This window comes from Brachyhypopomus gauderio, chromosome 2 (genome assembly GCF_052324685.1).
Source record: "Brachyhypopomus gauderio isolate BG-103 chromosome 2, BGAUD_0.2, whole genome shotgun sequence".
NCBI classification, from domain to species: domain Eukaryota; kingdom Metazoa; phylum Chordata; class Actinopteri; order Gymnotiformes; family Hypopomidae; genus Brachyhypopomus; species Brachyhypopomus gauderio.
In genome coordinates, this window is record NC_135212.1 from 8,905,973 (window position 1) to 8,933,194 (window position 27,222).

The window sequence follows — 27,222 nt, forward strand, 5'->3', positions numbered from 1 at the left end:
TGGTGGACACTGGGAAGCCATGAAACAGATGGAGTGGGGGTGGGAGGGATGTGTCTGAATTTAAAGCGCAATTTCCATGGCTCAACTCAATGAGATGTCAACATCTCAATGATCTTTGATCCTCACAATAATCAGGTCAAATCAGAAACCAGAAGGAGCTTCTGTCTGCATATTTTCAGTCAGGCTCTATCTCAGACAAGACAACCCCAACCCACCCCAACGTTTTCAATCTTCTGAGTCTTGATCTCTCAGTCCACTCTCGCCAGGATCTGTGCTGGGATGAGACTGGATCAAGGTCCAGTCCCATGGGCAGATTGGTTTTATAGACGTGTGGCTCTCTAGAAATGCCACGGGCAGTCAAACTGAAACACTGCTTTAAGTTTCTGTTTCCAAGTCAGCTACAAATGCGAAAACCGTGTGGCAGGTACTTAAGTGATGCTCGAGGGATGTTCAATGCGTATAACATTGCAGGAAAGCATTTAAGGGATTTTGGCTGGGTTATCCTAAGCTAATCCGTCACGAGCACTGTTGCATGGTAGTCAGGAGAATGAGAGCAGGCCAGGTGAACCGTGTACCACACAGGTGGCATGATGAGTCAGGACTCGGAGGCGACCTGCTTCCCCACCCCTGCAGTGCAGCCAACCAAATCCATTTACTGCAAAGCAACGAGCAGGTAGACACTTACACGGCCAGTCCTGCTGCTTCCTTAGGAGATTAAGACTGCATGCAGACACCAGCATATTTCCAAGTATTTGTAATGACAGTAGCTCCCTTTTTCACCCTTTCTCACCTTTTCTCACACTTTCACACACACTACTTGAATTATGCTTATGCAGTTATGACAGAAACTCCTTAATATTAGGGAAGCTTTGCAATTAATTAATCAAAATTAATCACATTTTAATCGCATTTCAGTAATTAACATGAGAAATATTAAATTAAGTTTAAATGATGAATGAATTAATGAACATAAGCATAAACTTCAACATCTTGTTTATTTTTCCACCAGTCTACTACACAGACCAATAAATGAGTGCAGAAAACAGAGCAAACAGTTTTCAGAACACTGGAAATTCTGACCAAAAATGTTTTGCTCAGGATATTGGAAGAATAAGAAGAATTGAAGTAAATCAGAAGATGTTTTTTAATACCATTTTAGATGGTATACTAATTTCCCAGGCCTCTGCCACAGGCATTTCCATAGTGTCTAGAAGTGGTCTTCTGCATGTTCAAAGCAAATGATTGGATCTTCCATTCATCATCTATAATATGAGCTGTCACACCAAGATAATTCTTGTTGCTAACAGAGGTCCAGTGATCCCCAGTCAGAGACACATTTGTGGCACTCTTCACAATAACATGTTTTACTTCCCTTTCCTCATCATACAGCTGCTGGATTTTCTTCGACATTGTCTTTCTGGACAGCAGTTCGTAACTTGCATCAGTTGACGCAATTTGCAGCGCTTCTTGTAAAGCCTTTATCTTCGACCACAGAGAGCGAACAACACTGCAAATAATGTGACGCGTCAAGTTTTAACGCCTCCACTGCTCACGCGAGGTGTGCGGAGTCACGCACTACGGCCACTCGTGAAAGTTTAATCCAGTCTTAATGGTCCAATGAAGGTAATTTAAAAACCAGGACATTTCCTCACTTAAAAAACCCCGGGACGCCCGGGACAGGATGTGAAATACAGACATGTCCCGGGAAATACGGACGTTTGGTCACCCTATTGTACTAGGAATACATTTATCAGCTAAGTTATCATTACTGACCTGCGCGTTAGCCCCAACATGTTTTACGTTGAGATGGTAACGAAGGGTGGAAGTGCTCCTGTGATAAGCGAACTCCTTCTTACATAAAGTACAAATAACTATAACTATAACAAATAACTATAACTATAACTATTTTTGTTTGTACTTCCATCTGGAAGTTTCTTATATTTAAATTTCCCATCCACCAGCGTAGCCTCTTCAGTCATCTCCATCATGCTCATCTTATTGTGCGTCCATATAATCTGTATGCCTGGAACTCGTGCACTGAGAAACATTCCACGGTGCAAAAGGATATCATGCGTTAAATGCGTTAAAATGCGTTAATTTTTTTAGTTCGTTAATTTTCCTGTAATTAATCGAAATTAACGCATTAAAGTCCCACCACTACTTAATATATTACAAGACGGCTCCACCCATGAGAAGTTGTTAGCCAATTTGCAGGTCAAAATGAAGTGTCTAGTTATGAAGATAAATTAAAACATACACTTGTATGTTTACATAGAACAACCATGTTCCAATTAAGTTAAAACCAAAACAACCATATCAATGCCTTTCACAAAGTGGAGAAAAAAAGAAAAAAGAAACCGAGGGATAAATACAATAGTAAGAAAGGTGGAGCTGATGGTGTGTCAGTCACAACTATCTGATAAGGGCCATTACATAATTACAGCAGCCGTGGGAACCTGTAGTTTGCCAACAGTACATCTGTCTTTAGTGCTTCAGAACTCCACCACACAGCACCAGACAATAAACAGCATTTAGGAAAGCACATGGTTAAAAACGTTTAACCTGGGTCTGTGCAGGGTGTGTGCAGACAGGGCAGGGCAGTGCGAGTTTCTAAATGATCTCAGGCTAAAGCAACCAGGGTATTCAATAGTAACAAGAACAAACTGCAAATGCATTTGTTTTCACAAAAAAGGAATTAAAAAACAATGTGATATTTTATTGAAGAGAGGATACTACTGGCCCCATGACAGATGCTCTGACAGCAGATTCTGTTAAATAAAAATATGTGTTGAAGAAACACAAATGCTGCATGCACACAGAGCAGAGAAGGAGTAAGATAGGGACCAAGAGAAAGAGAGTAAAAGAGAGTAAGGGAGTAAGAGAGTAAGAGAAGGAGAGAAAGAGACAGAGCAAGAGAGAGAGAGCAAGAGAGGGAGTAAGGGAGAGACTAAGAGAAAGAATAAAGAGAGGGAGTAAGGGAGAGAGTAAGAGAGAGAGTAAGAGAGGGAGTAAGAGAGAGAGAGTTTGAGAGGGAGTAAGAGGAAGTAACGGAGGGAGTGAGAGAGAGGGAGTAAGGGAGAGAGTGAGAGAGGGAGTGAGAGAGAATAAGAGAGTAAGGGAGGGAGTAAGAGAGGGAGTGAGAGAGGGAGTAAGGGGGAGAGAGTAAGAGAGAGAGAGTAAGAGAGGGAGTGAGAGAGAGGGAGTGAGAGAGGGGGAGTGAGAGAGGGGGAGTGAGAGAGAGAAAGAGAAGGAGTGAGAGAGAGAAAGAGAAGGAGTGAGAGAGAGAGAGTGACAGAGGGGGTAAGAGAGAGAGAGAGGGAGTAAGAGAGGGAGAGAAAGAGAGAGGGGTAAGAAAGGGAGTAAGAGAGAGAGTAAGAGAGAGGGGATAAGAAAGGGAGTAAGAGAGAGGGGGTAAGAGACGGGGAGTAAGAGAGGGAGTAAGAGAGGGAGAGAGAAAGAGAGAGGGGGTAAGAGGGCCATATGAGTCTATTTTGCAGCACTCCTATTACTGTAAAGTACTTTATCAACTAGACTTATCTGGGTGTGCACCACAAGGGGAAAACATTTCTTCATGGACCAACTACTCCCCAAAAAACAAACATTGCTTAACTTTCTATGCCATAATGATCACGCTTCTTTGTCTACCCACAAGAAGAACTTCATAATAACGAGAAAGCACAGACTGCTGGTTAAGACTACACTGATTCCACATATCTGAGACACTGAACTACTTCTAGTGAATAAACTCATCCAGCCAGTTCAACCAGCACCAAAAGTCAGTTGGAAATTTCTGGCTGACATGCATACCTGAAACTCCTGCTTACACAGTCCAAAACCTGCCACGCACTACAGAGAAGTTCACCTGTTCGGGTATAGGCCAGCCCAAATGCAGTGGGCTCTAATACTACTAAAGGGACAATCAATTCCATTGAAGACAAGTACCATTAAAATTACATTTTAATAAGCCTGCTATTTCAACAGCTCTTATAGAGTGTATAAAGAAATCATTTTATGGCTGCACCACCTAAGTAAAACCAAACCTAATATTTCATTTACACGCTGCAGTGACTCCTGATGGGTGCATGAGAACAGGCCATGTGCAGCCTGAGAGAGGGAAAGACACCCACCTGCAGGGCACAAGGTAGAAGGGGTGTCCAGGGTTAGGTGCGAGTGCAGAGCCATCTGACGGAGTCCACATGGCTCCTCTGTAATCCAAATGATCCCACGTGCCACACACTCCCTCCAGCTGGAAGGCTACTGAGCTACATTTACTAAAAAGTTCAGCCTGGTTGCTTTAAAAAAAAAAAAAAAAGGTGACAGAAAGAGGGAGCGAAAATGAAAAGAGAGAGAGAGAGAGAGAGAGAGAGAGAGAGAGAGAGAGAGCGATAGAGAGCTGAACAGGCTTTGCTGCAGCTGCAGTGTTCTGTCTTGCCAAGGCTGTCCCACAGCAGAGCGCTGTTGGGAGCCTGTAGTCCTCCACAGCTCCCAGTCCAGAGCAGGGAAACACGGCGGACGCTCCCGGAGCTGCCTGCTCACCCTACACACACACACACACACACACACACACTTGTGCTTGCTTGCCCAGCCTGCCTGTCTGTCTGTCTGTCTGTGTCTGCCTGCCTGCCTGTCTCTCTGTCGGGCTGTCTGTCTGCCTGTGAGGAGTCTCCGGTCTCCGCTTCTATCTGCCTGTTCCCTGAGTCACACCGGCACCAATCTCAGCACTCACTCACGCACACACACACATACACGCGCGAGCTCTGCTGACGTACCAGTGCACACATGCAGAGAGGGAGGGAGAGAGGGAGGGGGGGGGGGAAGAGTGAACCTGTTCTTTTTAAAAATTTCTCGTTCAGAGAGAAACCAGTCCAATCACTGCATACATGTTTACATATTTGATATTGAGAGGTCAATATGAAGTATTTTATTCTCACAATACTATTGTTAACATGCTACTTCTATCACATATGAATCTTGCAGTGTTTGCAATAATGTAATTCCATCAAATTGAATTGAACTAATCAGAATGAAAGTAAGGAAGGTGGAGAGGGAGGTATGGGGGGATGGGAGATGGGGTATGGGGGGATGGGAGATGGGGTATGGGGGGATGGGAGATGGGGTATGGGGGGATGGGGGGATGGGAGAGGGGGTATGGGGGGATGGGAGAGGGGGTATGGGGGGATGGGAGATGAGGTATGGGGGGATGGGAGATGGGGTATGGGAGATGGGGTATGGGGGGATGGGAGATGGGGTATGGGGGGATGGGAGATGGGGTATGGGGGGATGGGAGAGGGGGTATGGGGGGATGGGAGAGGGGGTATGGGGGGATGGGAGATGAGGTATGGGGGGATGGGAGATGGGGTATGGGAGATGGGAGATGGGGTATGGGAGATGGGGTATGGGAGGATGGGGGGATGGGAGGATGGGAGAGGGGGTATGGGGGGATGGGAGATGGGGTATGGGGGGATGGGAGATGAGGTATGGGGGGATGGGAGATGAGGTATGGGGGGATGGGAGATGGGGTATGGGGGGATGGGAGATGGGGTATGGGGGGATGGGAGATGAGGTATGGGGGGATGGGAGATGGGGTATGGGGGGATGGGAGATGGGGTATGGGGGGGTGGGAGATGGGGTATGGGGGGGTGGGAGATGGGGTATGGGGGGATGGGAGATGAGGTATGGGGGGATGGGAGATGGGGTATGGGGGGATGGGAGATGGGGTATGGGGGGATGGGAGATGGGGTATGGGGGGGTGGGAGATGGGGTATGGGGGGGTGGGAGATGGGGTATGGGGGGATGGGAGATGAGGTATGGGGGGATGGGAGATGGGGTATGGGGGGGTGGGAGATGGGGCAGGACTGGAGAGTGAGCAAGAAACTCGTGTTCTCATAGAAAGCTTGTGTGTTGCTTCAGTTTCACTACACAGAAGACGCGAGTTAGTTCATTACGCCCCAGTCACTTCAAACGGATTAACAACAAACTCAAACATTTCAAAGAGACAAACCTGTCAGTTACCCTCCCACAGCCAAGAATGTCCTTAGGCAAATGCTTCAAGTTTAAGCCACAATCAGGGACTTCTAAACATTTTTTTATTTAGGTCACATGGATGGTGTATATACAGTAATTCCTTTTTCCCCACATTTTAGATTGATCAGCATCAATGTCCTGCCATAACACTTTGCTGAAGGTTAAAATTGGGTTATTTGGGTTTACAAATAATACAAATCTAAACAAAATTTAATCAGCAATAACCAGTGAAAGCACAGCTAACAGTGTCTTCAGCAACAGGCATTGTGTTTATGGCAGAGTCGAGAGTGCTTTAACACGTTTGTCCATTAAAACCAAATATGTCCACTAGAGGTGCTGTGGCACCATTTGGAACCTTGTGGCTGATTAAAGGTGAAATTAGGTAATTGAGATATACATACTTTTAACACACCCTTTAGAAACTAGATAAAAACGTGTGAGAGAACAGCCATAGTAATCAGAAAGAGGTCAAAAGTATCAGCAATCATAGCGCTGCTACACTGGCAGTTATATAGTAATGGATTGACCATTTTAGACAGCTGTGATGCCTCTTATAGCTCGGAGGGCTAACATCTCTTTAGAACATATCTGTGTCCTCCAGCAGGGGGCCATTTGCAGGGAGATCTCTCCAGGCTGTGAGTGTTGTGAGGGAGTTGTCAGTAGGCTCCCCATTTCTCCATCTTTTCCTGAGGCTGCTGCATCCTCTGTGTGTTCTTCCCTTCAAAACTGGCTGTGCCTACCTCTGCCCTTAACCCGCCTACTCACTCCACACACACACACACACACACACACACACACACACACTATCAACAAATGCAGGCAACTAGCATGTCTGAGGAAAAATGCGACTGAAAGCACTGATAAAAATACCCAGTAGATAATATGCATATTATCATACATGCATAAACTCATTACCTATTACTCATTACCCATTACTCATTACTCATTAATAAACTCGTTACCCGTTACCCATGCATAAACTCATAACCTATTACTCATTAGCCATTACTCATTAATAAACTCATTACCCATTACTCATGCATAAAATCATTACCCATTACTCATGCATAAAATCATTACCTATTACTCATTACCCATTACTCATTACTCATTAATAAACTCATTACCCATCACTCATTAATAAACTCATTACCTATTACCCATTACCCATTACTCATGCATAAACTCATTACCCATTACTCATGCATAAACTCATTACCCATTACTCATGCATAAACTCATTACCCATTACCCATTACTCATGCATAAACTCATTACACATTACTCATGCATAAACTCATTACCCATTACCCATTACATATTACTCATGCATAAACCCATTACTCATGCATAAACTCATTACCCATTACCCATTACTCATGCATAAACTCATTACCCATGAAATGAACTGATGAACTAGAGAGCAAATGGAGTGGGTGTAATTTGTGATTTTAAAGCAACAATACCCCCCCCCACACACACACACACACCACCACATCAGTATACAACAGAAAACCATACATTTTATTTGTACATGCTAATTCACATGAATTTCCCCATAAGTCACACATAAAGGATTATCTTATCTTAAGGATGATCTTATCTTAATCATGAACTGCATTTACCACATTAAATATGAAGCAGTGATGAAGCAGTGATGATGTCTTTTGGTTCAGTGCAGTTCCTTTTATTGTCTGCAGAAGGGAGACTGATTTTACAGCTAGGTATACTAAATATGTAACGCAGATATGTAATGATGTCAGATCTACATGGCTCACGTCATTCTGTTTCTTCAGCTATTTACATCTGACTACAGGAACACTAATGGACCCGTCGCGGGTGAAGAACGTGCAGGAAAAATGTAAGGAAGCAAAAGTCTCCAGCTGAAGTGTTCGATAAAAACGAATGAAAACTAAACGCAACATGAAAGCACACTACTACAAAAAAAGCCACGTAACAGCAATTACTGACAAACTGTCATACAAACAGTTAATATGACTAAATACAACAACACAATAACCACCAGGGGGTGTGGCAAATGAGACAGAACTCACCCCGCCTGAGGAAGGTGTGGCAAAAGCACATAAGAGACCAAAGTGACAGCCCAACATCAACACCACTCCCAGGTATTTTGCCACCGCTGCATTCCGATTGGTCCTGGCGAGGAGTCGCCATTGTGACCTTCTGATGTAGTTTGTGTTCCTTAAGTAGGAATTTCATCTTCATCACCCATGGCTTCACCGCTCAAATACTCTTTCACTTTCTTCACAGAGACCATCATCTGCACGAACTAAAGTACAGCTAGATACACCACCAGTCAATGCGTGTATATCTGAACAGGACTCTATAAAAACTCACCAATTTGTGCAAAAGAAGCACATTGCAACACTATATTCACCTCACAGCATCATCGATCCAGACCTTGAGCTTTTTAGACTGCACATTCTGTCTCTCTCGAAGAGCAAAACAGACCGCGGGAAGAGGGGGACAGTATGGGGGGCCAGCAGCACCCCGTGGGGGCATCCCAGACACTTCGTAGACACATTTCATGGATGTGTAAAGATTCAGGATTGAACTTCCCCTTGTTGGGCAAGTGATGTACTGCTGGAAACCACTGACTCTGTCAGCTGGTTCCACAGCTGATCATGTACTTTGGATGAACATAAACTAGAAAAAGATATTTGAGGAAAATCAGCACTAGTAACATTGTCCACAGAGCACATGCTTACTCTGATCTTTGACGAGCTTTGATTTGTGTACACACTGACCACTCCACCCTCAGTCCGCCCACTATCCCCCCCCCCCCCCCCCCCCCGACATCCCTTACAGAGGTACTGCAGATGTAAGAAATGTGTACCTCAACCACTACATTTACTAACAGTTATATTTTGAGAAGCCACACAGTAATATAAATACTCAGGATAGTATGCACAGTAACACCTTCAGTTAATAGTGATCAATAAACATACATGTTAATGGATATGAGCAGCCCAAGAGTTATAGGACTATTCAAGGATTTTTTTTCTATTCAATTTCCTTTGAAGCAGTTTTTCAACATTGTTATGCTCCTAATGCTTTTTCTATTGTAAGTCTACCAAGAAAACTTACAACCACATACACATAAAGACAACAACTGACAACTGAACATCACATTGTTAGAAACACAGAACAATTTATAAGTGTATTCTTTTGATCCACTTGTGACCGGAGGGTCGTGGGTTTGATTCCGAGACCCCAGGCCATGAGTTAAGTGCTGTTGAGCAAGGCACCTAACCCCAAATGCTCCCCGGGCGCCAGGCTAAGGCTGCCAACCACTCTGGGCACGTGTGCACCACAGCCCCCTAGTGATCACTAGTGTGTATGTGTGTTATCATTGCACAGATATGTACATGCGGAGGACAAATTTCAATTGGGGTCAAAATCACAATTGACAAAAATGTCAAATTTACATTTACCGTAATTTAAACTTTAGTTTGCATCTGTTTCTTACAGACGCGGCATAACTCATGATCAAATAACTTAAGACTCAGCTATGTTCACCTGCCACTTTATCAGAAACCGTCTCCACACACTCACTGAGCACCTTATTAATTATCGTAAATGTGTATTTTATAGGTGTATAATAACAGACTCCAGTTCATCTCTTGATGTGCACAATTTATCTGCCCCTTTAAATTCCACTCTTCACTGGTCAGTTTCGGACCACAGGGCCCCTGCTGACTGGATGTGTGTAGGGCAGACCTCCATCAACCCAGCAGTTCCAGGGAGCAGCGGGGTCCTGTGGCCGGCTGGTGTGCTGGCACAAGGGCTACAGACTCAGCAGTCATGCTGGGCTTTATACATGCGTCAATGTCATGGTTGGGTGGAGAAAGGACACCAAAACCATCCAGCCAACAACACGTTCTATGTTCAGAAACTAACCACATCCAAAAAACAGATCTGTAAATAAATAAACAAATGTTTCTAATAAAGCAGGTGGTATGGATGTATTGTAAGCTGGTGCACATAGGGCAGGGAGCAGGTTTATTCTTTCTGTCTCAGGGGTCTCAATGAACCAGATATTTTACTCAGGGTCTCTAGAGGACACTTCCTGCTATTAATATGCTATTGAAACCTTGGAGCCATATCCAGCTGCAGTCAATGCTAGCCACAAATTGTCCATGAGACACAGAATAACCCAGGGAACATTGCCTGGGAATGTGAATGTCCCTTACTCCGATAGTGAGTAACATTCACAAAATAACAGAAATCAGGAAGCAAAAATCATTGCTAAAGCAAGTTTAAAAACTAGTACTAGTAAAATCAAAGCATACATTTCCTCTTTTATCTGGGCCTCTGCAAACTACACTGCTGCAGGTCACTCACAGTGGAGCTACACCTGCTCAAGGCTAATTTACCTCTCTCACTTCTACCCTCAGTTGTCAGGAATTAAGATGTGGCTCAATGTTGTTTCCATGTAAACATAAACAAAGAGTTCCCACATATTGTGAACAAAGCTCTCGGTTCCTAATGAGACTCCAGGTTCTCTGCACACTGAACGGTTTGGCGCACCAGGTCATTTTGATAATACAAAACTCTCATGTCCCACAGTTTGGACACTGAGAAACGTCTCATTGCTTAGCTCACTCTCATTTATATACCAACACTGTTTCATGACACCACACTGTGTAATATATACTGATGCTGATATTACTTCATTCATTTCACTGATTTGTGCAATGTCAACCAGCACATACAGCGAGTAACTTCATGAAGTATACTCTATAACTGCCATACATTTTACAGTGAATTACTAGATGGATCATTTTGGTCCTCTGATGTCAGCATACCCTACAGGAGCCATGCACCCTGAACCACTCCATCTTTTGCACATATAAATTGTTTATGCAAACTGTTACTCTGCATAAACTGATCTCAGCACTGAGAAACCTTGGCAATGCTATAAGATAGGACCATTTCTGTTAAGAGCACTTGCATGGCCTTAGCTTAAAAATGTTAAATATGGTAAATGGTAATGGCGCCTGTGATTGTGGTCAAATAATTATATAAATATAATTTTAATAATATATGTAATTTTATAATTATCTAAATAATTTGACTATCCAGATAATAGTCTCTGTCTAAGTGCTGTCTGGCAAAGTTTCAATGGGCAACTTTGTTCCTTCTTAAGAGCCGAGGCTTCCTTCTAGCAACTCTCCCATGAATGCCACGCTTATTGATTTTTTTTGCCAGATTGCAGATGTATGTATTTATTGCAGATGCTGCCAGAGAGGTCTGCAACTCCATGGAGATGATGTCTGGGTTGGCCTTTACCTGGATAATTATTTTTCTGATGTCTTGGTGTACATTTTGATGGCTATCCACTTTTTGCGGTGATACTGAGTGTCCTCCGTTTGTAAATGATTTGTCTTACAGTGGATGGATGGAGCTGTAATCTTCTGGAGATGTTCTTGTAGGTTTCCCCAGACTGATGGTTCTGTCACCATCTTCTTCCTGATTCAGATTCAGAATGTCCTTGGATATCTCATTTCCTCTCAGTGTTGGTGATCTGTGTCTTTACACCTTGGCATGACAGTGGTTTGATTGGTTTCCTCTCCCTTTTAATCAGTTTCCAAGGATCTCTCATTTGATTGGTCTGCTTAATTGATTGCTTGATCATTTCAGTCTTTTACCTAATTGTCTTTACCAATTTCATTTACTTTTGCACTTGCTGATTCCATGTTTCATGTAGTCAACTCACATTTCCCTCAAAACATTATATATTTTATATATATAGCTATATTAATATTTACTATTTTAAATATTGATTTAATAATTAATATATGAACATATATAACCTCAATTCTATCTTGTTATGGTGCAGCAGATTAAACTAATCAGGTGTTTAAAAGGTGCCCTACGCAGGTTACAGTACCTACACATGTTGAAAGAGAGCACATACAAGTCACACACACACACACACACACACACACACACACACACACACACACACACACACACACACACACACACACACACAAAATACTATGCATGGCACAAATATCATATCCTACAGAAATATCCTACATCATTGCATTTTAAGTCTCAGATAATATGGATTAATTCATAGAACACATAACATCCAATACACAATTGGCCACCAGCTACCATTTCAACATAATGCATCCAACTATATTTTCCTTGGAGAAAATAAAGAAAAGACAAATGAGATCTTGTGATCCAACTTGTTGTAAATTCTTAAACAACTGTAGAACAACAATGCTGGTAAATACAGGCACAGGAGCTCCATTGCGAGGATTACCTCCCGTTAAGACGAGCACTGCCACCACCCTTCAGTCTGCTGAACAAATACCTCCTACAAGCAGCATAAATGAGCCGTGACCAGGCACTGTTACGCCAACACGGGGGAGCAGGTACGGCGGGCCCCGAGCCCACGTCTCTGTGCTTCACATGACGGTTCACAACCCTTTAAGCAACAACACGTGGCAGTTAAACAAAGCAAGCAGTGGACCGTAGAAACTTGGACAAGGTTGCACTGCTGTCTCACAAACACTGAAAATATTTAATGCTAAAGGACACTTTTCTTGAAACTCAGAGACTTAGACCTCAGATAAACTTGAAGCTGAGAAAGAGTTGCCAAGTCACTTTGTCCTTTGACTTTTGATCTGAGAGATAAATGCCAGTATGTTTGGATCTAGCTGTTGCTATACAAAACTGATAAATTCTTTTATACAGAATAGGAACCCAGTGCGGGTGTTAATATTACACTATGCATTACAACACAGAAGTAAACTGTTTTCCTGAACTGCTACTGCGCAAACCTATAAAGAAATGTTTTACCTCATTTAAAATAATAAAATGTAATCTGTTTGGCTTTTTCTTATGATTAATGTGAAAGTAAAGCACTTCATTTTATTAAGCTTGGACCATACCACATGTCAGGGTGCTAAGCTACTGAAAGAAGAAAGAAATGAAAGATCACATTAGTAGATGATTAAAACCCCCACTATGAGCCACTGTGAATGGGTAATGATTGCCTACATTAAAGTCACAAGATTTCATACCACATGCTTGGTAAACATTTACTCTGTTTAGCATATCCAGACCGCCCTAAAGCTGTGTTTAACTCAGTTTCAGAGGAACGATCAGTCACATGAACCTGATGGATGTTCTTCAGAAATACCCCCCATTTGGTTACAGAGACAGCAAATCAGACCTAGAGCTTCAGTGGCTTAAGGGACTGTGAAATGTTTGCACGTCTTACTTAATTCAGACAAAATAAAACAAGAGTAAAACTACTGAATCCAAAAATGTCTAATAAGGTGTTTGAGTACATCTTAAAGCTTGATGTATTATCATTTGCAAGGTTTGCTTTGAAAACCCCGATCTTTTAATTTTAATATGTAGAAAATGTTCCTAGACCAACCCTTTTACCATATACAAATAACTAAGAAATAAAGTTTCTTTACATGATAATGAAATCTTGTGCATGTCGCTATCACCACCAGGATGGACACCTGTCTTGTCTGGATGTCCTAGTAGCAGCTAAGGGTTCCTTCTGGAACTTGAAAATTTAAAGGCCATTTTGTCTCAATTAGCGGTGTAACTCTTTCAAAGGTTTGATAAGGTCAGATGGGTTTCTAGGCCACAGATTGGATGACATTTTTGACAAATAAAATTTTTATCAACTACCAGATTGTCATCTTCATAGCTAACTGCCACACTGAAGGCTCCACAGTTCCAAGTCTGTCAGCTACCACTGCTCTGTATGTAGCAATGGTAGCTGCTGCTGCTTTACCTGCTAAAACTTTAAGAATCAGCGCTCAGGCTGGTTATGTGGATAAATGTGGATAAGTTTGAAAATAATTATTTAACTCATTAATTATGATTCATATGAAAATGTGACCGCGTCGACGGCACCGTTGCATCCCGTACGTCTTGCCGCGATGTGGGAGGAGTTTCACGCAAGCCGCCACTGGATAAAGTAAAGCAACCGGCTTCTGCAGAGGCAGCAGCTGCAAGCCATGCGCGTGGACTGAACAGGACTGCTGATGGTAGCCTCATCAGCATCTTCACAACAGGTGTGAAAAGGAACAGCAGGTGGGTGTGACTTGCCTACAGTCTAGTGGAATTCACAGACATGTCAAAACACTGCAGACGAATGACGGAATGATGCACGTCTTTCTACTTCTCCTCCCAGCATTAAAGCATGCTAGTCCTCCCAGCATTAAAGCTTAGCCAACAGACAATTTCAGAATCAGAACCATCGTTTAGAAGCAAGGCTCAAATAAGTGAGGCTTTGTAAATGCAGTGATCAACATCTGTGTACCACATAAGCTCCATTCACATAAAGTTGCAGGTCCGTTTCAAAGTTGCAAGCCACGTAGTAATGTTGTACACCTCATAATAACCTCCAGGACTCTACAAATGGTCTGACACCCAGGCTGCTAATCAGACCATCAGGAAAAGATCCTGCTGTCCTTTTCTGCCAAAGAGAATTTCTGTACCATCATCAGACTGCAGACTGGCACATGAATCCCAATCTGAATAATCCATAGTATACCAGAAAATATAGTTAGCTCTGAAAACAAGCGTGGCCCAACTAAAAACTATGCAAAAGTGCCTTTATTCACTCCATCATGGTATTTTCCTCACTCTCTCCGTTTTGTCTAGAGTTTCGTGTCATTAAATAGGCAACGTCCGCTAAGCCGTAGAGTGTGGTGGCCAGCTGCAGCTCACAGCGCAGGAGCTGAGGAACTGCTGAATGTGCATCTGAGCCAGGGAGCTCTAGCCCTGCATACAGCTAAACTGGATGCATATATCCGTCCCCGGTTTTGCCCCACACTGAAACGGACACTGTGTACAGACATTTACGCTGACGTGGAGAGACAACGGTCGCAAGATTTCAATCTTGCAAGGTTTTGATCATCCGGCTCTCAAAATGTACAAGCAGAAAAGCCATCGTACAGCACTGTGCTTAAAAGAGATGAATGCGTACAATATTTGGCTACCGGCTATTTCTGTAGTTGGTAGTGTTGAAGACAAGTACCTGTCTGTGTCGCGGCAGGCCCTGTCCACCCACGGAGAAGCAAACCAGCGTCTGACGGTGACCACCTCTTGACCCTGGTCTGCTTCGCAGCTCAACGTGCAGCAGTTGCCCATTTTCACAGACTCTCCACCTCTGAACCTGCCCCCGGCGTGACTCTGCCCTCTCCTCCCTCAGTTTCCCCTTCTCCGGGGCCGTCCTGCAGTGCCAGCACAGGACACTCGATCCTCTGACTCTGCACAAAGATGCCAATGCAGGGAATGCGGGGGGTGAGGGTGTTGGAGAGGGGGGGTGTAGTCCCTGCTGACGGGGGGGATGGAGTCACCACCTCCTGCTGTCCCACAGTGTGACATTAGCCACCAACTCCATCCGCCTTTCAATCCCTCCCTTTGTGTCTCCATTTCCAGGCAGAGCTGAGAGCATCACCACACAATACAGCCCACAGTTAGGGGAGGGCGATATGACAGCACGTTAACACTCTCACAATATGTTGTGTCAAATTATGCTTTTCTCAGAAAATTATAGGTATCAATCCTTCCACAAACAGTGACCAACTGAATGTTTCATTAAACAACTACAGAGATACTGTAAACAATATAGAATGGTGTCTCAAATTGGCATTAAAAATACAGCTGCCTTCTAACTAGTAGTTGATGGATATAATGCCTTCTTATGCTGTTATCATATTTTATTTATTGATCTATGCAAAGAATGAATTTTACAAAATGCAGTTGTGCATGTAGCCCTTTATTCATAATGTGGTATTACTGCACTACTGCTGATTTGCTGGTGTACTGCATATAAACCTCAAATTGTCACACACAATGCATGATGCGTCATGAAAAAGCATGAACATGTTTTTAATACATCACCCACCTGTGCCAGCAGTCAGTATTTACCATCAGCACCAGGCAGGAAGTGCCTACAATGTTTGTGGATCCCCACACATAAGACCGTAAGTGTTTCAGTCATGTATACAGATGAAAGAGGACACGTCCTCCCTCAGCAGATTTTTCAGGTTTTTCGAATACAGGAAGAAATAATGTGAGCAGGTATGTCGAGGGTGTGACGTAAGGTGTTAACAGCTAGAGGAGGCGAAACAGGAGCATCTATAAAGCTCCTCGGGTGGATGCTGAGAAGAGAGACTGGGCAGGAGATGGCAAGTGGCAGTGAGATGGTGGGGATTCGATCCAACCAGAACAAGACTGCACACAAACCTCTGAGAAGGAGAAAATAACGGATGGATAAAAGAAAAATTGAGATGGCAAGAAACCTCCAGGAAGGCTCTCGTATCCAAAGCGGGGAAGGTTAGGGCATGTCATGCTTAAAGCTTCTACACATCTCTGACAGTAACGGTATAGTCGTATGAGCCAAAACACGACTAAAAAGGGCTGAAATGCTAATGCCCGTACAGGCGGTAGAGAAAAATGCCACATATTTATTTCAGAATCTGATTGCCATGTGTTTGCATCCTGTTTGGTGGAATGACCGCAGGATAATGGGAAATCAAGACAGTTCTGACAGTGGGTTTAACTACAGTCACAAGTTAAAGAGCCCAGCTTACAGATCCTTTAAAAGAACAACAAACTACACAAAACTACTGTATCCAGACACTCTCATGCACCTTATTAATGCTATTAAAGACAAGTAAATATATGCGGCCTTGTAGGTTATAAAAAATTTTTTTTACATACTCAGGGCGTATAATGTGAATACAAAGACAAGCAATTAAAATTATTTTAATATACATGCTCAACAGAACATCCAGCATTCGGATTGCATAAATGGTTTAATATGTGGAGTATAACGGCTCTAATTTATGAGGCCTTTATTACAGCATTCAGAAAAAATGGGAACAAAGTCTCTTACACAGCTCTCATACTCCCTATATGGCACCAATCATGTAAAATGCAGCTACTGAGACTTTGCTTGTGAAATGAAATGAACAGACAATAGCACTCAGTGGATTCCTCCCACTCACACAGCCCACCGAGGCCGGGGCATGTATAAATATGCATGCAGAGCTCTTAGAAGTTAGCTGCAATCATTAAGATGCACTACTATCCAATACAGCACAATGTACTTTTCACATTATTTCCCTCTCTCAGACTGGCTGAAACTGGCCTAGTTTTCCAACAGGGGGGCGGTGATGGTTGAGTGTTGTACTTGTGAGGAAACTGCTGACCGTGTTGGTATAACAGCACTCTGTATTAGGCTTGCACAATTTAGCGTTTGTTAATCTTTTTCAATTGGGCGCTGAGATCATCTTGACCAGTGTCAGCCATCTTTGATGAGTGTACTGATATTTTGATTAATCATTGTGTTCCCATGATCCAACTAATCAAAATAATACAATCCACTTTTGAGATACAGGACATATGGGGCTCAGCACAGTGTTTTAATATAGTGAAGGCAGCTCTTGTATTATATTAAATGTGTGTGTTACCTCTTTACTGAAACACACTGCAGCCTGTAGGAATTTTGAATGCTGACTGATTTTATTGTTATGGATAACAACACCAGCACACATGGGAACAACTCTTAAATAAAATATCTTTAGCAAATTTTAAGCATAGCCATTTACTAGCCTAAGTCTTTTGAAACTTTTTTTGAGCCTTTTAAAAACAAAACATAATTCTTTACAGCTGGCCATAGACCTATACCATACACTGGATACCATACCATAGACCTATACCATATACTGTATACCATACTATAGACCTATACCATATACTGGATACCATACTATAGACCTATACCATATACTGGATACCATACTATAGACCTATACCATATACTGTATAACTTCCCTGAAGGATCCCAGTAGTTAAATAGTTAATTAATAATTGGCAAATTTGCAACACAGTCATTTTATTACTGTCCTTTTTGCCTTCAGTCTTGTGCTGTGTTATGATCAACATGATTCTGGGGGGGGACCTGATCTGGCCAGTGGGGAACATTACACCTTCATCCCTAACAAATCTCATGGTTGCTATAGCAGCCAGGCTGGAGGTCACCGTCCAGCTGCAAAGAGCATGCCCGATATTTAATGTCCATATCATGTCTACTGTTTTGTCTTTTTATTGGCATCTTATATTTATAAATGAGCTTTAATTTAACACTGTTATTGTCTACATGTAAAAAATGTATCAAGTACATAAAATGTACACAAGTAATCAAAAAACTAAACTTTGTTAAAGAATAAACACAACAATCATCAAAAAAGTCAATCATCTTAAAATGCTATTTAATCAGCTGACCAATTAATCAAGCCATTCAAATCAAACAGGTGTTGACATAACTTAGTAGCATAAACTTTTCTCTGAACCCTTTGCCAGTATGATGTCTAAAAAGACTCTTAGCATTGTTGCTTAGTAACAGAGTTGGATGTCAGTACCCTGGACAATCTGGACCTCACCTGAGAGACGGCAGCTGCTAATTGCTACACTATCAAAAGTGGGTTGGGGTATAATTAGTTCAGACTATTCTTCTCCGACTCAGACTTCCACTGCTTGCCTCTTGTGTCACTGCATTAGAATGACCCACAAAGCGAGATGGTGCCACTTGGATGAAAACTTTAAACCTAATGGTGAAGATGATGATTGTTTTATCTCCCAATCCAGGTGCAGAACGATGCCTGAGGTTGACCTAGAATTCAGACGCCGCAAATGAGTCCAAAAAGTGAATCGGACTGCTGCAAACCTCTCAAACTTCAAATCTCAGAAAAACTGAAAAGCTCACCTATTTCCCGCAGGAGTCTGGCCAATAAAAACCCATAAAGCACAAAGATTCCATACATCAAACACATTTCCTGATAGCACCAAACAAACAGGGTTTTATTCAAGTAAATCTTAGACTGAACAGATCTATGTAACATTCAGATGAAAATATTATTCCAGCATTTCTGTGTATCGTTACGGCTTAGTCATATCCTGCAGAGCACGTTCAGAGACGTTCTGGGCTCCAGGTTGATTCTGAAAATGTACTTGCCTTCTAACTCCCTTTAGCAAAACGAACACATAGCCTCGTTATCGCCTGAAAACACAGGGCTGGGGTAGGGGGTCTGTTTCAAGCATTGTTTGTTTTTATCACAAAACAACGTTGAATTTGCTAGGGGGTTGTTTTTGCTGCCTTTTGCAGCATTTGGTTCCACAGTCGAATTCTACAGACATCATAGCAGGACCGTGGACAGCTGGAATTCCTGAAGATTAAAAATATGCTACCTCAGTTTACGAACATCCTGCTGTGCAGTCTGACTCTTCTACAAAACCCAGAGTTTCGAATGTTCTACTCCAAAAATCCACCGATTTCGTTAACCCCCTTTCGCCCACACCGAAGGCTCTCCCGGAGGAAAAGGGCAGTGGCAGGAAACGCCTCACCTCAGGAGACGCAGCTCATCTTAAGGAGACCACACTACAAGGTCCATTTGTAGTTCTCTTTCTCTGTCGCCCACCATCTCCATTTGTGTTGCCTCGTTCTCACTTCTTCTCTGCCCTCTAACAGACAGCAAGACAAAATCATTCAGAAATCATAAAGATTTCAGATATTAATCTGACATCACCTGATTTCACAGAGAAGCAGCTAAAATATTCCACTCAGCTTAGAAGTCGAACTATACCAGTGCACTACACGTCTATTTTTCCAGGGAAGAAAACAACTCACCTTTGATGCCAATACTAGTTCATTATTAACTGAACCGTTCTTCCCTATTGCTGGATGGTATACAGCAGAGAGATTCAATGTATTATGACAGTGGGACAAATTAACCAAAGGAGAGCTGAACAATATATTGACACTCCAGGGCAGATAATTTATTTATTAAGTGCACTTTGTTGAGTTTCAAAGGTAATCTGTGTGTGCCTGTACAGTGTGGATCTGGACGTGCTAGCTGACCGGACAGTGTGGATCTGGACGTGCTAGCTGACCGGACAGTGTGGATCTGGACGTGCTAGCTGACCAGACAGTTCTCTCAGTTAAACCACTTCTACCTGACCTGCTTCTGTTCTTAGCTCTGCACACAACCTTGCCGTGCACTTGATTTCTCCTATTTATTCTCCCTTGAGGTTAATCCTTGTCAAAGGTATTGTGCACATAAACGACGTTTGGACCAATATATTATTTCAGTTGAAGGAGACCTATACTGACGGTGTCCAAAATCAATTACAATCTCTTAGCGAGTCATTGAATTTAGTATGCTGTTTGCAATCATTTACTGTTAACAGTCAATTTCAGCTTTAAGCACTGACACAACACAAATTACAGAGCATGAGATCAATTCAATTAACCCATCAGTAACACATTACTGACATGCTTTGTTCTAGGACTAAACTGATTTAATACTTTGTGCCTTTGTATAATTGTATTTTAAAAAATTTACTTTTCATTGTTGATCTTATTCAGGGCATGTTCATAAGTGAAGCAAAAGTCTCAAAAAACACAATCCAAACATAATCCTGCTCATTCTGTTTCTACACGACTCATGCAAAGAGCAGAACAGCCCAAAGAAGCCAGTCGAGTCGGTGGAACAAGCACAAGGCAGCACGCGTTGCTGGTAACCAGATGAAGGACAAACAAGGCAGTCGCTTTCGGCAGCAGCACACCACCCCACGTCTCCGTTCACCATCTCTCTTTATACAAATAGGCATCACATTAGTAGTGTTGACTCAAACACCTAACTTGTGTAACAGGATGTTTTTGTTTGATCAACAAAAGGAACACAACCATTCAAAGTATAAATAGTATGCTGGTAACAATATTGAGTGTGTGTGTGTGTGTGTGTGTGTGTGTGTGTGTGTGTGTGTGTGTGTGTGTGTGTGTGTGTGTGTGTGCGTGTCACCCAATATAGACTCAATCACTAAACATTAAGGGTCATATGAAACAGGGAGAGAGATAGAGTTTAGTTCTAACACATATCTGAGTCAGTTAATAAAGTCCTCAGTAAATAGTGAGAGTATCTTGCAGGGTGGAAGGTGCCCAGGACGAGAGATGGTCAATACTACTTTAATGGAATACCACTCCATTAACAATTTACGTTTGGGTTAAATAATACTTGAAGTTTCCACAATTCTGCCTCAGTTTTCTATAGTTAAAGTGACTCTGTTATGGCCAAAAACTCCCTACCAAATAACTGGTCTGGAAAGCAAGGTTCACAATAAAGGTTCAAATAAAGTTCAAAGGTTCAAATAAAGGAGACGTTAAGATCCGAGATCCTAAGATCCTAGATCACCAGACAAACATTTCTGCTAGGTTTATCCCTCATTCGGCATGGGATTTGGTAGAATATTCTAGATAAGAAGGTCACTGCAGGTGGAAAGACTCCCCATCGATTAATTAATGCAGAATCTGAGTCCCATTTCATTCACCTATTTATGAATTATCTAAGAGGAATCTGCACCTTTGTACTACAGCTCTCCTAATCTTCAATCTTCTCCTAATCACCTTCATGATATACTACAGCTCCTCTAATCTAGGAGAAAACTACACCATCATGATGAACTAAATCAAGATACATTGAAATCAAACCCAACAAGACCTGATCATCAATCAATTGCCATTTAGTACTGAATTAGTCAGACACCAAGTAACCTCCATAGCAATCATCATAAGCAACAACGTCCCTTATAGATTAGAAAAGTAGGAAACAGGAGTTTACATATGCAAAATAGCTACTGAAAAACATCGTTCATGCTTGCATAAAGCATGAACCTAAACGATGAACCCAAGTGGGTGTGCACGCCACAGAAAGATACTTTGAACTGCTCTAAAATTGGCGTTTATCAGTGAGACAAATCGTTTATTAACCCCTTCTCCCTTTATCACAGCATCTCACTAGCCTACTCAATGTCAAATCTTTAATGACAAGCGCACCTATTTCACGTCGAGGTAAGGTCCGTGTGGCCATGAAGAGCCCTAACTGACATGAGGGGGCACCTCCGAAAAGGAGGTAGACTAAAGAAACCCAAGTTCACTTACTCCAGAAAGAAACTCGCTCCTTCCTTAGTGAAACCTTCCTCCCAGCCTTTGGGCAGATCTAGTTCAGGAGACAAGAAGATTTGCGTTAAAATAAACTTTTGTTACGTCTTACCTAAAGCCGGACCAAGACGATACAAACGCTGGACCGCCACGACTGAACAGAACTATCCACACAATTTCATTTTGACACACCTGCACGCATCATATGTCCAGAATTCACAGGCTCGCCGGTCCGTGGATGAACCCAAGTAGTGGTGCGCGTTTCATCGCTGGCAGGAGAAACAAAACCACCTGTTAGCGATGTAAATGCCCCCAAACACGTACACGCGCGGTATTTGGCGATATTTTCACTTTTGAGTGGAAAACAAATAGCCTACACTCACTCTATGAAAAACACCCTGCCGTCTCGACACACCCCGTAGGTCCAGTTTTCAGGTAAAGTGTCCCGCCGGAGCGGCGCCGCCATTATTCCAGCGTATTCCCCGTCCGTCCTCTCGGGATCAGTTTCCCACACAGACGCTTCAGAATCAGGGAATTAAAGGGGAGGGTTCAATCCGTCTCTCAGCTTGTGTCGCTCCGCCGACAGAAAATATATGGGCACAAACCCAGCCAGACAAGCCTCACGGTTAACAGAATTCACACGCCTGACACTTTTAAAGATGGTTAAGCAACCGAAACGCATTATGCAAACATAGCTTTGTTATTTATCGTAAAAAATGGTAAGAAAACAGACAGAGAGATAGGCAGATGTGGGGAAATAGATTTTATAGTCAATTCTGCATTAATCCTCAATCCACATCTATCTCTGTCAGGCCCTGTTCAGCCGTTGTTAATAATCAAAAGGGACATGGGATTATCTCTTATTGGCGCCTGTAGGACAGTGTTTTAGCGCAGGCTCTAAAACAAGAAGAACCGATTATTTGCGTTGATAAGAGCAAAGAGTATCACATTGCCTTTTGAACATATGACATTTGACACGCAGTTTTTATTGCTATAATAAAAGCTGTAAATTTTAAGATTAACAAAACGAGGATGTAGTTTTGTCATACACAGTTTATCGCACTTCACTTCAATGTATATTTTTGTGTTTCTCTGGTGACCAGGATAAAAATATATTTACATTTAAAAATGTTTTTTACAGTAATTTTTAGAATAAATTTTTATTCATGCACAACCACCCCAACTCGCTCTCAAAACGAACAAAAGATAATAATAATAATCAGGCCCGTTGACAGTCTTGCTGGGGCCCGGGACAAGAAAGTTTCATGTGCCCCCCCCCCACCCACGTCATTTGAATTTTCTCTGTAGCAGACAATCCTTGTGTTAGGTCATATAGTATATAATATAGCCACACATCAAAGCTGTTTCTGACAGCTGACTGGTTTATATTTGACGCGTCGCGAACGGCGCGAGGATTCGCGAGGCGAAAATGAGGTAATCGCAGTGGCTTCGCCCGTGCGCGAGGGCCTCACGCGCTGTCGATTCGCGAGGTCGTGCACCTCTCGAATTTTGTAACTTCGTCATGTTTGCAGGGTGCATACACCTTTACAAGGTGGAATTAAAACACTTGTACGTCACTTTAAAGGTCCATTTCAATATTTTCCAGCACGTTAAACTTAATTAAGTTAAATATTTAAACATACTCGAAATAATTCGCTTTTTTATCACATTATTTAATGGTGGTTTATTTCACAACAAACAGATATTTGTTGTGAAACAAAGTAGTTACAATTTCAAGCATTTTCAAGTACTTTAGCCTAAATTCCAGAACTTTTCAAACCTGGAACACAATGCAACTTTAAAATTCGTCAGGTAAATGTTTTTCCTTTCTTTTCTGCGCTCCAGACTTCTGTATTTACTTTAACTATCCACCACTGTATTTCCCGCTATTGGGCGGGTACCAGCCGGTTACGGTCGCTGGATCAATCCATTTTTCAGTGGTAGGCGGGGGTATGCACTTAAGTGTATGCACTTAATGGAAAATATGCAGATAGGTAAAAAACATATATTTTAGCCATTGAGCTTATTTTGAGTACATTATTTTATATTAATGAAAGATTTCAAGATTATTTAAAAATTATAGACTTTAAATAAAAAATAAATTGCTGGGCTCTTTGATGGGCCCCCCTGGCCCTGGGGCCCGGGACAACAGACCCGGTTGTCCCCCCCTGTCGACGGGGCTGATAATAATAATAATAAGGTGCATTTGCTATCTCCAGCTGACCCAGCTATAACATGTTTACTGCATGCATGTTTGTCATCTGATTTTTTCTCTATCCCCAATGAACAATGAATGAACAATGAGTGATTGTCGTTTTACCGACATGGCATGTAGGTGTTTGCAGCCCCGTCGACAGGGGGGGACAACCGGGTCTGTTGTCCCGGGCCCCAGGGCCAGGGGGGCCCATCAAAGAGCCCAGCAATTTATTTTTTATTTAAAGTCTATAATTTTTAAATAATCTTGAAATCTTTCATTAATATAAAATAATGTACTCAAAATAAGCTCAATGGCTAAAATATATGTTTTTTACCTATCTGCATATTTTCCATTAAGTGCATACACTTAAGTGCATACCCCCGCCTACCACTGAAAAATGGATTGATCCAGCGACCGTAAGCGGCTGGTACCCGCCCAATAGCGGGAAATACAGTGGTGGATAGTTAAAGTAAATACAGAAGTCTGGAGCGCAGAAAAGAAAGGAAAAACATTTACCTGACGAATTTTAAAGTTGCATTGTGTTCCAGGTTTGAAAAGTTCTGGAATTTAGGCTAAAGTACTTGAAAATGCTTGAAATTGTAACTACTTTGTTTCACAACAAATATCTGTTTGTTGTGAAATAAACCACCATTAAATAATGTGATAAAAAAGCGAATTATTTCGAGTATGTTTAAATATTTAACTTAATTAAGTTTAACGTGCTGGAAAATATTGAAATGGACCTTTAAAGTGACGTACAAGTGTTTTAATTCCACCTTGTAAAGGTGTATGCACCCTGCAAACATGACGAAGTTACAAAATTCGAGAGGTGCACGACCTCGCGAATCGACAGCGCGTGAGGCCCTCGCGCACGGGCGAAGCCACTGCGATTACCTCATTTTCGCCTCGCGAATCCTCGCGCCGTTCGCGACGCGTCAAATATAAACCAGTCAGCTGTCAGAAACAGCTTTGATGTGTGGCTATATTATATACTATATGACCTAACACAAGGATTGTCTGCTACAGAGAAAATTCAAATGACGTGGGTGGGGGGGGGGGGGGGGGGGGGGGCACATGAAACTTTCTTGTCCCGGGCCCCAGCAAGACTGTCAACGGGCCTGGGTGTTTGTATACGACGTCTAAACACAGTGCTCATAGTAACCATACACTTCTATGTAAGCAAATGCTCATCTTCATAAACAAAAGAATCAACATTCCCAAGTTCACAAGCACATAGATATGTATTATTTCCTTGGTTTTGGTGTATGTGTGTAGGGTTAATCACTTGTACATCAAGTGAACTGTAAAACCATGGTATTTTCTGGCTCAGAAGATTCAGACACTGTAATGTAGAGAAGTAGAATGAAATAATGAAACCACACAAGAAAAGACTTACAGAGTTCTTTATGGTGTAATCGATACATAGTAAAGTGCCTGAGTAGCAATTACATAGGTAGCTGCACAACGGAGTCATATTATGTTGTAAGCCAATTAGTAGGGGGTGTCAGCTATAAAAGGAAGTCTGACAATCAGCTCTTTTATGTGGGAATTTTCAAAGCAATGTGAGCCAATTACAGTTCCGAAGAGGCCAAACACCCATCACCTGAACTCAGGGGCGTAGCAGCAAATTCTGGCCCCTGTACACTCTCAATGTCAGTTGAATGTCAGTCACTCAACTAGGGAGTTTTTCCTTGCCACTGTCGCCTTTGGCTTGCTCACTGGGGGCTAGGACTCTGCACTTGTAAAGCTGCTTTGTGACAACAACTGTTGTAAAAAGCGCTATATAAATAAAATTTGATTGATTGATTGAGTGGGCCCCTATAAATGCCAGCAAATGAGGCACATGAGCAAAATGAGCCCCTTTCCCTACTCGGGCCCTGGGTAGTCAGGTCCACTTTTCCCCCCACTACCACGCCCATGCCTGAACTGCAGATGCACAAGACACAAAGTACCAATCATGTAATGTACAAGGCAAACAGTGAATAAACAGTAAATCATGAGCCAATCACAGAGCAGCACAGAGAAGCTGCTGTTGCAAGCCAAATTTTACCAAGAGCCACACAGACATTTTACTACAGGGCTTTTGCTAAACACTACAAAAGTACACACTCAGAAACTGCAATGAAACTGAATCAGTATATTAGTAAGGCAGTCTCAACAAAAGCCTCACAACTAAAGCTAGAATCAAAGGCAGATTGCTTTTCTTAAAATACATATCCAAGGCTAACACAAATAACACATAAAGACACAGAACCATGTAGCACAGAATGTGCCTTTCTTTCAAGTTTTATTTCATTCTTTTTTCCTTTTTTTACATCTAAATATTTGGAGAAAGTCAAAGAATGCCTATAACTCATAATATATGTTAGCAACTGTTAAAGATTATGTTGGAATTACAGTGATTTGTAGAGTCATGTATTTGGAACCACTAAGACTGATGTTCACAATCCTGTGTGTACACATGGCAGCCAAGGAACTGTGAGGCTATTTTACAGGATCAGGTTCACCATATGATACAAATACTGTTCCTACATAATGCTTCCATGTTCACTCATGAACAAATTCAGGTGTCAGTTGTCTTTCCAGTTACCTAATGTCATTGCATATTTATGGACCAAGCAAAGCAGATTACCATCTCCATCCTTTAAAGAACTGTTTTTTTTTCCTTTGCACACTCAGTTCAAAGCTTGTGTGACAGAAATCCTAGAAGAACTGAAACTGATCTTAAGTCAAGGGCTGAACACTGATTGTGAGCATATTTCCCAGAGGCTATAAACTGGCCCAGCTGGGAACAGGGAGGTCCAGTGTTGTAGGTAAGAAGCAGAGGCTCCATGTGGTTCCCACCCATCAGATCAGTCACATCAGAGCCTCAAAGTCCCCAGATCGCTTCTGGTCATTCGGCTGTAGTTCAGGTCACACGGCCTGCTGGTCTCCCTAATGGAGGTTTGCAGTTGAGGACATTCTTCCGAATGTCAAAACATGA

General features: G+C 42.2%; 1 protein-coding gene across 9 annotated transcripts in view; it reads right to left on the reverse strand.

The window, feature by feature from the left end:
• plekha7a (pleckstrin homology domain containing, family A member 7a) overlaps positions 1–23,840 on the reverse strand; it is a 72,258-nt gene extending 48,418 nt beyond the window's left edge. For 2 of the 9 annotated variants that reach the window (XM_076986022.1, XM_076986020.1), the window contains exons 1-3: positions 22,426–22,752; positions 22,235–22,311; positions 22,043–22,100 (exon numbers count right to left, since the gene is read on the reverse strand). In XM_076986022.1, coding sequence (XP_076842137.1) covers positions 22,043–22,100; positions 22,235–22,311; positions 22,426–22,508 — 218 coding nt within the window. In that variant the 5' untranslated portion in view covers positions 22,509–22,752. Of the gene's footprint in view, positions 1–4,127; positions 4,698–15,073; positions 15,306–22,042; positions 22,101–22,234; positions 22,312–22,425; positions 22,756–23,822 lie in introns of those variants that run through there. The other 7 variants (XM_076986025.1, XM_076986024.1, XM_076986017.1 and 4 more) reach the window with 6 other exon arrangements.
• Positions 23,841–27,222: the final 3,382 nt, after the last annotated feature.